The sequence below is a fragment of the Abramis brama genome (assembly GCF_963993115.1).
Source record: "Abramis brama genome assembly, chromosome: 10".
In the NCBI taxonomy this organism is placed as follows: domain Eukaryota; kingdom Metazoa; phylum Chordata; class Actinopteri; order Cypriniformes; family Leuciscidae; genus Abramis; species Abramis brama.
In genome coordinates this window covers 32,899,820-32,911,883 of record NC_139972.1, presented here as the reverse complement: position 1 = coordinate 32,911,883, position 12,064 = coordinate 32,899,820, and the positions used below count along the sequence as shown (strand labels likewise).

General features: G+C 34.8%; 1 protein-coding gene across 4 annotated transcripts in view; it reads left to right on the top strand.

The window, feature by feature from the left end:
* The window catches only part of ece2b (endothelin converting enzyme 2b), a 70,390-nt gene extending 63,692 nt beyond the window's left edge, over window positions 1-6,698 (top strand). For all 4 annotated transcript variants that reach the window (XM_084126096.1, XM_084126098.1, XM_084126097.1 and 1 more), the window contains 6 exons: window positions 1,386-1,489; window positions 1,570-1,680; window positions 1,772-1,839; window positions 2,646-2,836; window positions 4,092-4,187; window positions 6,466-6,698. In XM_084126096.1, coding sequence (XP_083982222.1) covers window positions 1,386-1,489; window positions 1,570-1,680; window positions 1,772-1,839; window positions 2,646-2,836; window positions 4,092-4,187; window positions 6,466-6,642 — 747 coding nt within the window. In that variant the 3' untranslated portion in view covers window positions 6,643-6,698. The remainder of the gene's footprint in view (window positions 1-1,385; window positions 1,490-1,569; window positions 1,681-1,771; window positions 1,840-2,645; window positions 2,837-4,091; window positions 4,188-6,465) is intronic.
* The last annotated feature ends 5,366 nt before the right edge of the window (window positions 6,699-12,064 follow it).

The following is a 12,064-nucleotide window of genomic DNA, read 5'->3' as shown; positions in this document are numbered from 1 at the left end:
GCATTTAATACCAATATATTGAAACGTCTGTTTATATATCCATACTCCCAGTCCCAAGGAGTCCAGACATTAGAAAAATATCAGTCTACACATGCGTTTTATATTTAATATGAGGGAAATACACATGCGTTACGGACGTGACACAAAAAATCTTTATCTTTTAGGTGGCAAAATATTTTTTAGTAATTCTGTGAATTAAACTGCGCAAACCAAAAGTAATACCACCCACCGGATGAAGAAGGGTTGGCTCTCCACAGAACATAAAATATTCATTTTTTTTTTTTTTTCGTGTTCGCATTTATGAGGAAAAAACAATGTTACGGACGTGAGCGCTCTGAAAGCGGCACTAAAAGACTGCTTTAAAACTTCCACAGAGACCTCAAACAAAACAACTGCCTTTCTTTAAAGTGAATTTCATTTTGTATTAATTGTATCTTAATTTTCATCAATGTTTCATGAACCATTTGCCTGGATTTAATAAATAAGTAAATATAGCAGACCATATAATCACGAGTCAGAGGCGCCGGTGCGTGAACTGGAGCTTGTCTCATAAATTAACCGAAACTCAGCGTATAAGGTAGGCTAGCCTACTTGCCTCACAGACCTGAGAAAAATATAGAAAGCTTGAAATGTCTACTTTTAAACAGAACAATTCAAAACGAAAGAAAACAGACTGTTCTGCTCTCTGCTTATGTAATCCGTATGAAATGTGCATTTCTCTCAGGCACGTTCACTGCGAAGATCGCGAGTCAAGCATCGTCAACTTCATCTTTGCAGCCGACACTGACACAGAAAACACTTGTTTATTAATAAACAATTAAAATGTCTCCTTGCTATATTTGACATATTCATAATCATTACTGTTGTCGGTTCTTTGTGACAGCTTTTAGGTGCTTTATTGGCAGCGCCACCCACATGTTACATGAACGCATCACCACCGCATCAGCACCGAAAACATTTTTTTCAAATCAAAAATCGTGATACCGAATCATGGGTTTGGTCTGTTACAGCCCTAGTAAGATGAGAACGCAGAGGTTAAGTCGTTTGTCATGGTTGTAAAAAATAATGGCTATCTGAACATCTTTGCCAAGCGCAAGCCAGTACAGAAGTAATCAATAAATTATCGGGGAGGGTCATGCCTTTTTTCACAATCATTTTGGAGGGTCATAGAAAAATTTATGGCGAAGGGAGGGTCAAGTCTATTTTGACTATAGATCTCAAAACTCCTCCGGTAGCCCCTTAAATTAAAAACGAACAGTCCCTTATATTATATTATATTATATTATATTATATTATTTTATATTATATTATATTATATTATATTATATTATATTATATTATATTATATTATATTATATTATATTATATTGTGTTTTTTCCTGTAGTATGAGGTTACAGAAGACAACTTCTTCCAGAATATGATCAACTTCTATAACTTCTCAGCACGAGTGATGGCAGACCAGCTCCGCAAGCCACCAAACAGAGACCAGTGAGTTTAACAGTGTGTGATAAGAGAGAAGAGAGGCTGACGATGGCTGATTTGTGATTGCGCTATCTTTGCATCTGTAGATGGAGTATGACTCCACCCACGGTGAACGCTTACTACATGCCAACCAAGAATGGCATCGTCTTCCCCGCTGGCATCTTACAGGCCCCGTTCTACGCCCACGATCACCCCAAGTGAGCAGACATGGCTGAAATAGTTTGCATGTTGCTAAAAAAAAAACCTCCTGAGTTTATAACAACTATGATGTTTTGGTGTGTTTCACAGAGCTTTAAACTTTGGTGGTATTGGAGTGGTCATGGGACATGAGTTAACACATGCATTTGATGATCAAGGTTAGTACACTGGGGATCATATATTTTTGTCTTTCCCTGATAGCCAAAAATATTATTGGTAAAGATAAAAAAAAAATTTTTTTAATATCAATTTAATTAAATTTGTACTAAATGCAATTAGCTGACCTTTCGAGTGCTTTTTGACCCACTTAAATAGGACTTAAGTTAATCTTTATAAGTAATTTCATAATTACTTCTATTGTCTTTGAAATGTAGTTAAATATATATACTGACAAGCATTTATGGTAAATTAAAATATACTTTAATGCCATTTTGAAACTTGTGTTATATCTCTTAACTCATTACAAAGAGATTTAAATAAATTAACTTTAGATGTTAAATTGAATAACATCAGTTAAAATTGTAATTAAGTATTTTACATGTGCTTTAGTAGGTTAGTCAACACATCAAAATTAGTGCACTTTAAAGCATGACAAAAGATTATTAAAACAATGATTTAAAATACATTTTACAGTAAAACTTTTAATTTGACATTATTACAAAGTGGACTTTTTAAAAATATACTTAAGTGTGTAAAGAAACATTAATGAAAGTGTACTCTCTTTAAGTACTGACCTTTTATTTCATCAATACTTTTAATTCCAGCAGGTTTAACAGCTTCTTTTGCAAAGTCTGCCTTAAGTTTTGTCAGGTTAACGAAACAAATCCATGCATGTTTACAGAACGTTTTGGTGGCTTAATTTCAATGAAGGTCTTTTTGAGCTCTTAAAGTTGCGATACATTTTTTATAGTGCATCAATACAATTCAATATTTCATTATATAACCCTTTAATTGTATTACACAGGCAGAGAGTATGACAAAGATGGAAACCTTCGACCGTGGTGGCAGAACTCCTCGGTGGAGGCGTTTAAGAACCGCACCGAGTGTATGGTTGATCAGTACACTCAGTACACCATCAATGGAGAACACATTAATGGAAAACAGACGTTGGGAGAAAACATAGCAGACAACGGTGGTCTGAAAGCTGCCTATCACGTAGGTTACATTCAGTTTTGGGTATAGTGCATTACTACAGTAAGTCATTAATTACTGTCATTTAATTACAGTAAAGTAAGGCACTACTCTTATTTTTCTGTAATTTTATTACAGATTTCATTTTTCATCAATTTAAAGGGATACTCCACTTTTTTTGGAAATAGACTCATTTTACAACTCCCCCAGAGTTAAACAGTTGAGTTTTACCGTTTTCGAATCCATTCAGCCGATCTCCGGGTCTGGCGGTACCACTTTTAGCATAGCTTAGCATAGATCATTGAATCGGACAGGACCATTAGCATCTCTCTCAAAAAAATGACCAAAGAGTTTCGATATTTTTCCTATTTAAAACTTGATTCTTCTGTAGTTACATCGTGTACTAAGACCGACGGAAAATGAAAAGTTGCGATTTTCTAGGCTGATATGGCTAGGAACTATACTCTCATTCCTGCGTAATAATCAAGAAACTTTGCTGCCGTACCATGAGTCCAGCAGGCGTAATGATATGACGCAGCGCCTTTAATCTAATGTTAAAATGTATGTTTTTAATGCAACCCTCACTCTTTAAATGCTTTGTCAGTTCAATAATAATTTATGTAGTTTTGTATGATTTATTTGAAGGAATTAAAAAGCAGTTCCATGTCTATCCTTGTATTGTTCAACTGGTCGAGGTTGATATGGGATTTAGAATAAATAGTAATAAGTAATGAAATTCTTTTGAAAAAGTGAGTAATTAGGAAAGTAATCCAATTGCACTGTTACTGTAAAAAAAAACTTGCACTTTCTTTTCTTTTCTTTTCTTTTCTTTTCTTTTCTTTTTTTAGCTTTTTTGTCATTTAATAAATGTGCATGTACAACATGGGGTGTAGGCTACATTTTTGTAAATAAAGCAGACATTAAGCCTGTGTTCTAATCAGCCCTGCAAAACTCTCTTTCCTAAATACCCAGTGTTTGTATGGGCACTCACATCATTTATTTATAACCATTTAATAATTTAAACGACAGGCCTAAGAATTTACAGTATGCTCTGTCCACATTAAGAGTGGATGGTCATTTAGAGTTAAGTACATTTAAGTACATTTTATAAAAACATCCCATGGAAATGTTTGCTTTTGAAGATTTTGTGGTTCCCGAGGCTCCCCCTTCTGGTGATGGATAGAAATCACTAGACATTTCTTTTCCCCAAGCTAATGCAAATGTTACAGTTAAATTGAACAAAGACAAATGTCTGATTTTGAGATCTTTGTTTTGATAGGCGTACAGGTCATGGGTGAAGAAGAACGGTGAAGAGAAAAGACTCCCCGCTGTCAATCTGACAAACGACCAGCTCTTCTTCTTAGGTTTTGCACAGGTATGAAAAGACACACAAAAAGAGAAGCAAATATGCAAAAATAATAACAAGTATGACGTGAAACACCTGTTCACCCAACTACTGTGTACCTGGTAAACATGCTGTGCTTCACCAATACAAGCCAAATATTAAACTTATTTACATGTCAGGCACTAAATGATGTGGTGGCAGTATAAGTAATGAATTTGCTGAATAAAATAACACTTTTTATATATTTTTAAATAATAAAGTAACACTTAAAGTCAATGTTTTAGGATCTAACAACTTTTTTTTTATTGTTTCTTAATAATATATTTAAATTTTAAAATATAAATTATAAAATTAATATAAACGTATTATTATAGTATATATTAACCAAGATTAATAAACTACCATTGATTTGAATTTTGATCTTCTTACAGCACACCTTAATCTTGGTAAATGTTAATATGTAATATATTATAGAATAATATGGAATATATAATAAATGATTTCTGTAATTTCATAAATAAATATATTTAGTTAATATATTAACATTATAACTTATAATGTTAATATATTACTACATGTAGAAATTAATATTGCCTTGATAAATCTTAACAAAATGAATTTCGGTTAGTGTTCATATACTGTACGTTATATATTATAACTTAACCTTATTTTAGGCACTATATGATGTGGTGACAGAAAAAGTAATGACTTTCTTAATAAAATAACAATTTAATGTTCTTTAATGATAAAATAATATTTAAAGATTAATACATTATCAATGATTCAATTTTTAGAGAATTTCTTAATCTAATGTTATTATGTAATATTAAGGTTACATAACATAATATATATACATAACGTAATATGTAATATATTATATAATATAAATAATTATATTATGTAGAAAATAATGTTAATATTAAATAGTAATTGTCTGGGTTTATCTTAATTAAATTAATTCTGGTTAGCTTTCAGATAAATGTATGATGTTATATATTGGTAACACTTTACAAAAAGGTTTCATTTGTTAACATTAGTTAACTACATTAGTTACCATGAACTAACAATGAAAAATACTTCTAAAACATTAAGTAATCTTAGATAATGTTACTATCAACATTGATAGTACATTATTCAATTCAAAAGTTGTATCTGTTAGTATTATTAAATGGACCTGAGCTGACATGAACTAGTTGTATTTTTTATTTACAAAGATTATTAAAAACTGTAGCTAATGTCTTGCTCATTGTTAGTTTGGTAATGCGTAATCTAATGGGGCCTTATTGTAAAATGTTACTATTACAATGTTAGTATATTATTATATGTATAAATTAATATAAATTATTACATGGCTTGGTTGAATTCTAATGTAGAATGCGGTCTGTTATCAAGAAATAAGCTAAGTATAACACACCGTTGCCATGAAAAACAGAGCGTTGCTATGGACGCATGATTCTAACCGTAGAGACGGAACGGACTATTTTCTTTAGCGGAAGCAATACAGTCGTTTTTAAATCAATAAACTCCTTTGTAAATCAATATTTTGTGTCAAATTATTGATTTATTTGGTAGGTAGCCATGTAATAAGCGGGATAATGCACATCTACATTATCCCTTACTTAATATTTGCTGTAAATCATAAACAACCTTAAGTGTTACCGATATGTGACCCTGGACCACAAAACCACATGGGTACATTTTTTGAAATTGAGACATATACATCATCTGAAAGCTGAATAAATAAGCTTTCCATTGATGTATGGTTTGTTAGGATAGGACAATATTTGGCCGAGATACAACTATTAGAAAATCTGGAATCTGAGGGTGTAAAAAAGTCTAAACATTGAGAAAATCGCCTTTAAAGTTGTCCATTTATGTTCATGATGTGCAGCATTCACTCACAAAAATAAATGTTTTATATATTTACAGTAGAAAATTTACAAAATATCTTCATGGAACATGATCTTTACTTAATATCCTAATGATTTTTGCCATAAAAGAAAAATCGATAATTTTGACCCATACAATGTATTGTTGGCTAATACAACTATATTATATATACCCGAATAACACAAATATACCCGTGCTACTTGTGACTGGTTTTGTGATCCAGGATCACATATTTTTAATATAATACCTGTTAAATAAAGCACTTGCTATAAAGTATTGTGAGTATGCGCTGCTGTGCTATATTCACACGATGGCACGGCCTCTTCCACCGTACAGCAACACTAAAAACAATACAAACCAGAACAATGATTGTGAAAACGTGGTCTCAGAAACGTATTCCTTTGGCTCTTCTTCTCAGGTCTGGTGCTCTGTCCGAACGCCAGAAAGCGCTCACGAGGGCCTGATGACGGACCCTCACAGCCCACCCAAATACCGCGTCATCGGCACCCTGTCCAACTCGCCCGACTTCGCAGAGCACTTCCAGTGTCCGCTGGGCTCTCCCATGAACTCAGGCCACCGCTGTGAGGTGTGGTAGGACTGGCACCCACAAAACACCAGCTTGCTTACACAGACCAGCCTGGCCAAAACAAACACGCTGAACGGACAGTTTGGGCTCTTTCTCAAGCACTGTTTTTTAATTTATGTGCTAAAGTTATTTGAGGAGTTGGGCTGAATGCAGGAGGATGAGGTGAGCGCCTGCCAACGTTGATGTTCTCCAGTGTTCGAATCGACCGATATCAAATTTTCCTCTGCCGCCACATCAGCCCACGTGGGCTCGCTTTATTTATTTGTTTGCTGAACTCGATGGACATTAATGGGCCCCGTCCAACGCTTACATGTGTGATTCTGCGCTTCATACCCTGATTGCTTGTCTTCGGATTTGGAAGATATGACCACTGTGACACCAATGGGAATATGTGTCTCCGTGACCTCACAGGAAACGTTTGGCTCCATCTGTGATGATGACTTCACAGGGAGATTCACGTTCTCATGGTGACCTCACAGGAAGTGATGAACGACATCTGTGGAACGACATCCCCCCACCCCCCCACAGGAAAGGAAGGAAGCATATTTCCCAATTGTGATTTCATAGAAACGCTATCTAATGACAGGGAGAGCCACTGTTTGTTCATCCCACCTGTGTATCATGTTTAGATCTTGACAAAGTTGAAATGAAATGTTCATTTTAAACTGCTCTTTGCCAAAGAACAATTTTAGTTTTGTTCCTTGTGTAAGCGAAAGTGGAAATTTGCACTGCTTCGACCTTCAGTAATTCCATTCCAGTGTAAATCCAGTGTGTTTGCCTAAAGACATTTACTTGTATGTGAACGCTGTGTTTCCGTGTCAGTGTGTCTGTGAAGGGACGTCTCCACGTTGTTTGAACTTTGTCAAGTCTGCTGAAATACTCACGTTAAGTTCTCAAAACCACTAAAAGGGTGAATCTCACAATGTTTGAGTCATATTTCACCCCGAAATCAATAGATTATTAGGATTATTTGCATTAAAAATTTCTATTTTTAGAACTATTTTGAATTTTTCATGACAATCTAACACATTATTCCTCAAATTCCCTTCAGTTCATTAGATTATACTCTGTAAATAATGTTCCAGTAAACAAATACTGTAATACAATAACTTTTTTGAAATCAACATAAATTAGAGGTTGTACAACAAATACCACCAAAATAAGAAAATTATAAATTAAATTATAATAAATTAAATTATATGTGAACACTAACGTTTAAAAGTTTGGGGTCAGTACATTTTAATTGAAAGAAATGAATACATTTATTTAGCAAGGATGCATTAAATGGATCAGAAGTGACAGTAAAAAGACTTTTACATTGTTACAAAAACATTCTATTTCAAATAAATGATCTTCTTTTGACCTTTCTATTCATCAGAGAATCCTGAAAAAACTGTATCAAGGTTTCCACAAGAATATTAAGCGGCACAACTGTTTTCAGCATTGATAATAATAAGAAATCAGCGTATTAGAATGATTTATGAAGGATAATGATGATGAAAATTCAGCTTTGACATCACAGGAATAAATTAAATCTTCAAATAGATTAAATAAGAAAACAGTAAATTGTAATAATATTTCACAATACCACTGATTTTACTGTATTTTTGATTAAGCTAAAGCAGTCTTGGTGAGCATTTATTTCAAAAACATAAAAAAATTCTTACCCCATTTTTATTATGGTGATAATGGCATTGTTTCTTCTTTTGCATTACAATAATGAGATTTGTGGGATAAACGTTTGAAAAATAATGTCACAATGCAAGAAATCTTAATAACAGGCTTCATTTTCAATCAAGTTTAGTTGAAATATGACATATTCTTGACATGTTTCTTGAGATTCACCCATTTGCTAAACTTTCCAGCATGCCTAAAGTGTTTCAGAGAGTTGCATCAGACATCATTGTATGTGTAGAGTGATTAAATTACTAATTTCAGGTTGGATTGCTGTGTCCAATCCCATCTACTGCTTTTTCAGTTGCTGTAAATTGACCCTGCGAGGACATTTTAATCTGAATGTTTGTTCTGTTGAAGTGTTGATTGGCCAGTTTTTCTTTTGAGCCTGGCTTTTGCTTTCCTGAAGCTGGCCGGTTGTGTCATTTGATGTATTTCGAATGCTGCTGACTTCACCTTTTGTTTATTTTAAACCACAGTTGAACTGCACCATTTTAAAAGCTGTAAGTGTGTTTGGCATCTTATTCCGACAGCTGGCATATAAACATTGACATCCACATTTCAACTCTATTTTCTACATAGCCAGAGGCTGAGAGCGCTACAGTTATTACGGTAGCTACGCCCGAGATGAGGTTAACCGATGAATGTTACTGCCATTAAATTTGAAAATTCGAACTGTTAACAAGCACTGTAGATTATTGTGACACGCTCATTTGGTAAAGCTATTTAAGGTATAATTAACCCAAATTCTGAATTCTTCACTGTATGCTTTCTCTGAATGGAAAAGAGCATGAACATTTTTCAAAATATCTCCTTTTTTGTTCCATTGAAGGGACTGAGGCAAATGATGGCAGAATTTTCATTTTTGGGTGAATTATTCCTTGAACTGTTTAGTCAGTCTTTCTTCATGTTGTCTATCAACACTCTTGGAAGTTTTAGTGCTTTGTTTTAAGTTTGATTGAATTATGTTACTGAACGCTTCCAGACTTCCGCTTTGTATAACACCATGAATATTTTTCCATTCATGGGCTCCATGAGGATTATGGGGCAGATGTCAGTCTTATGTTTTGCCATGGAGAGGCATTTGGTTTTGGCCTTAATTATTTACTGTAGACCAATGGAATACGATGTACATAGATTGACTTAAATATATTCCAATTTATGTTGAAAAAAATGGAAACTTGAAATGTTTCAAAGCCTTTAATAGCCAGTAAATGCCATTTAAGTGTGTTATATGCCTGCTTTATTTGCCATTTCAGTGTCAAATACCAAAATGCCAATCGAGAATTTCCGTTTGAGAACTGAAAGACTGATTATCTTAATGTTTTTGCTGGATGAAAGCCATTTATTGAGCTTTGGCTTGAGTGTAATGGAGCTATCTATCACATTCTGACACTCACACTTCACTTTCAGTGTTTCAAAGAAGTTCAACTTATAGAAATGATAGATGCGAATCGTTATTTTCCAGAGTGTCATTAAATGTGCCACATACCACATTCCGTTCAAAAATATGGGATGATACAGGGTGATCCACCCACTCACCGTTAAAATACTGACATTGTCAATCATCTTCAAGAAGATGCCTTATTTAATTTATAGAGTGTACATTCACCATTTAATCGACTGTAGTTCGTTGTCATGTCTCTTGTGTACGGCTGGCATTGATATTTGAGAGGTTACACTGTCTAATAGTTGTGTTTTTCTTTTCTTTCTTTTTTTTAATCAGACAACATTCCCTGAAATATTAGTTGAGAGGGAGATATGCTCTGCCCAGTGTGTAGTGCTACATTCAACCTAGAGAACTGTCAATGAACATGAAATAAAGGATATATATTATAAAAAAAAAGTCTAAATTTTCACTTGGTTTTTCAAACTATTTACTTTATTACTTCTGAAATATTTTTGGTGTAATTTATGTAGGTAATGTAGTAATAAATATTGTTTTTATATTATTTATATTTTAATGTTTCTGTCACATTTCCCCTGTTACGGTACCCCTGTGTGCCAAACAATCAGTTACCATAGTTACCAATAACCCGCACCTGATCCTCATCACTTCACTCATCAGCACTCCTTTATAAGCACACACACGCATTCAGTCAGTGTTTGGCCTATAAGGATACAGAGTTCTTAGCTGCTCTACTCACCTGTGGGTCTCGTAAGAATTACCTTTGTGTTCCAGCGATCTCCAGCAGAGGCCGCTGTCCCAGTCAGTTCCAAGCTTCCTTTTCTCGGCCAAGGTGGGCGTACCAAGCCCCCTCTTCTCGGCCAAGGAGGCCGCTCCAAACTTCCTTTTCTCAACCTAGGTGGGCGTACTAAGCCCCCTCTTCTCAGCCAAGAAGGCGGGTCAAAGCTCCCTCTTTTCGGCCAAGGAGGCCGCTCCAAACTCCCTCGTCTCAGGTGGCTGTACCAAGCTTCCTCATCTCAGCCACAGAGGTCGTCCCATGCTCCCACGCCTCAGCCAAGGTGGTCATTTATTTCCACCTCAATCCGACCAGAGGGAACATCTTTGAAAGGGGGAGTAATGTCACGTTTCCCCCGTCAATCAGTTACCATAGTTACCAATCACCCACACCCGATTCTCATCATTGCACTCGTAAGCACATACACATTCGGTCAATGTCTGACCTACAGCAAGGATACATATGCCTTACCTGGTCTTAGACTAAGACTTGCCTTTGTGTGCCAGCGATCTCAATTGCTATCTCCAGTGAACTCCATCGTAATCTCCAGTGTTCTCCAGATTGTGGTGATACTTACCTCCTTTGTTTATCCCCTGTGTGTGTGTGTGTGTGTGTGTGTGTGTGTGTGTGTGTGTGTGTGTGTGCGTGCGTGCGTGTGTGCGTGTGTGTGTGTGTGTGTTTGCTCTCATCTCGTCTTATCTCTGGGTGTGTGATTCCATCTTCAACCTGTGATAAAGACGAAAGGCAAGTTAATTTCCATACTTCACTGTTTGAACTGTTATCCAGTTATATACTCATCTGCTTTCTTGTTTATACTGCTGTTGTCAATAAATACCTTTGGGTTTTCGCATCTCTTCTCCTGCTTTGAGTCTGGTTACCCTGACAATTTAATTTACAGAAATATTTAAGGAACATGCAACATTATATGAATTATATAAGAATGATGATTTGTTCCTGCTTTAACTGTATAAATGTTCCTTACTTTAAAAACAGAAATATTTGAAAACCAAATGTATACAAATTAAATTAAATTCTCAAGCTGAACTAAGTAAAGCAAGAAGAGTAATTTAGTTTTGACCTGACCTTTAGTTTTGATGTCCGTAGATTGTATATTGACGGTTTTGCTCTAATTAATCTGAACATCAAAATTGTGAGATTTATTCCATCTGACCAGTTTTGCTTTGCCCTTCTTACTGGAGTTCTAGAATCTCACTTTTACCATGAAATAATAATTTAATTTAATTGATTCTTCAGATAACTGACATTGCTTTGTGTAATAATAATTGTGTTCATCAGAGCTCCTTTCTTCTATTTAGCTGGATTTTGCTCCTTTGTGCCTGTAGTGTTTTCTTGTGTATTCACTGATAAGTGGAAGATATCAAGATACACATTACAAAATGCAGTCATAATATTACATTCCAAATGTTCCAAACGTCCTCTTTCATCATTTTAGGTTAACATATATTTCTAATATTAAAGGAATTTAATTAATTTTGCAGTTTAAAAAATGTGAAGCATGAAATGTTTATTTGCATTGAAGCCTGAAACTGCAACTGAAGCTAACGTAAAGCTAA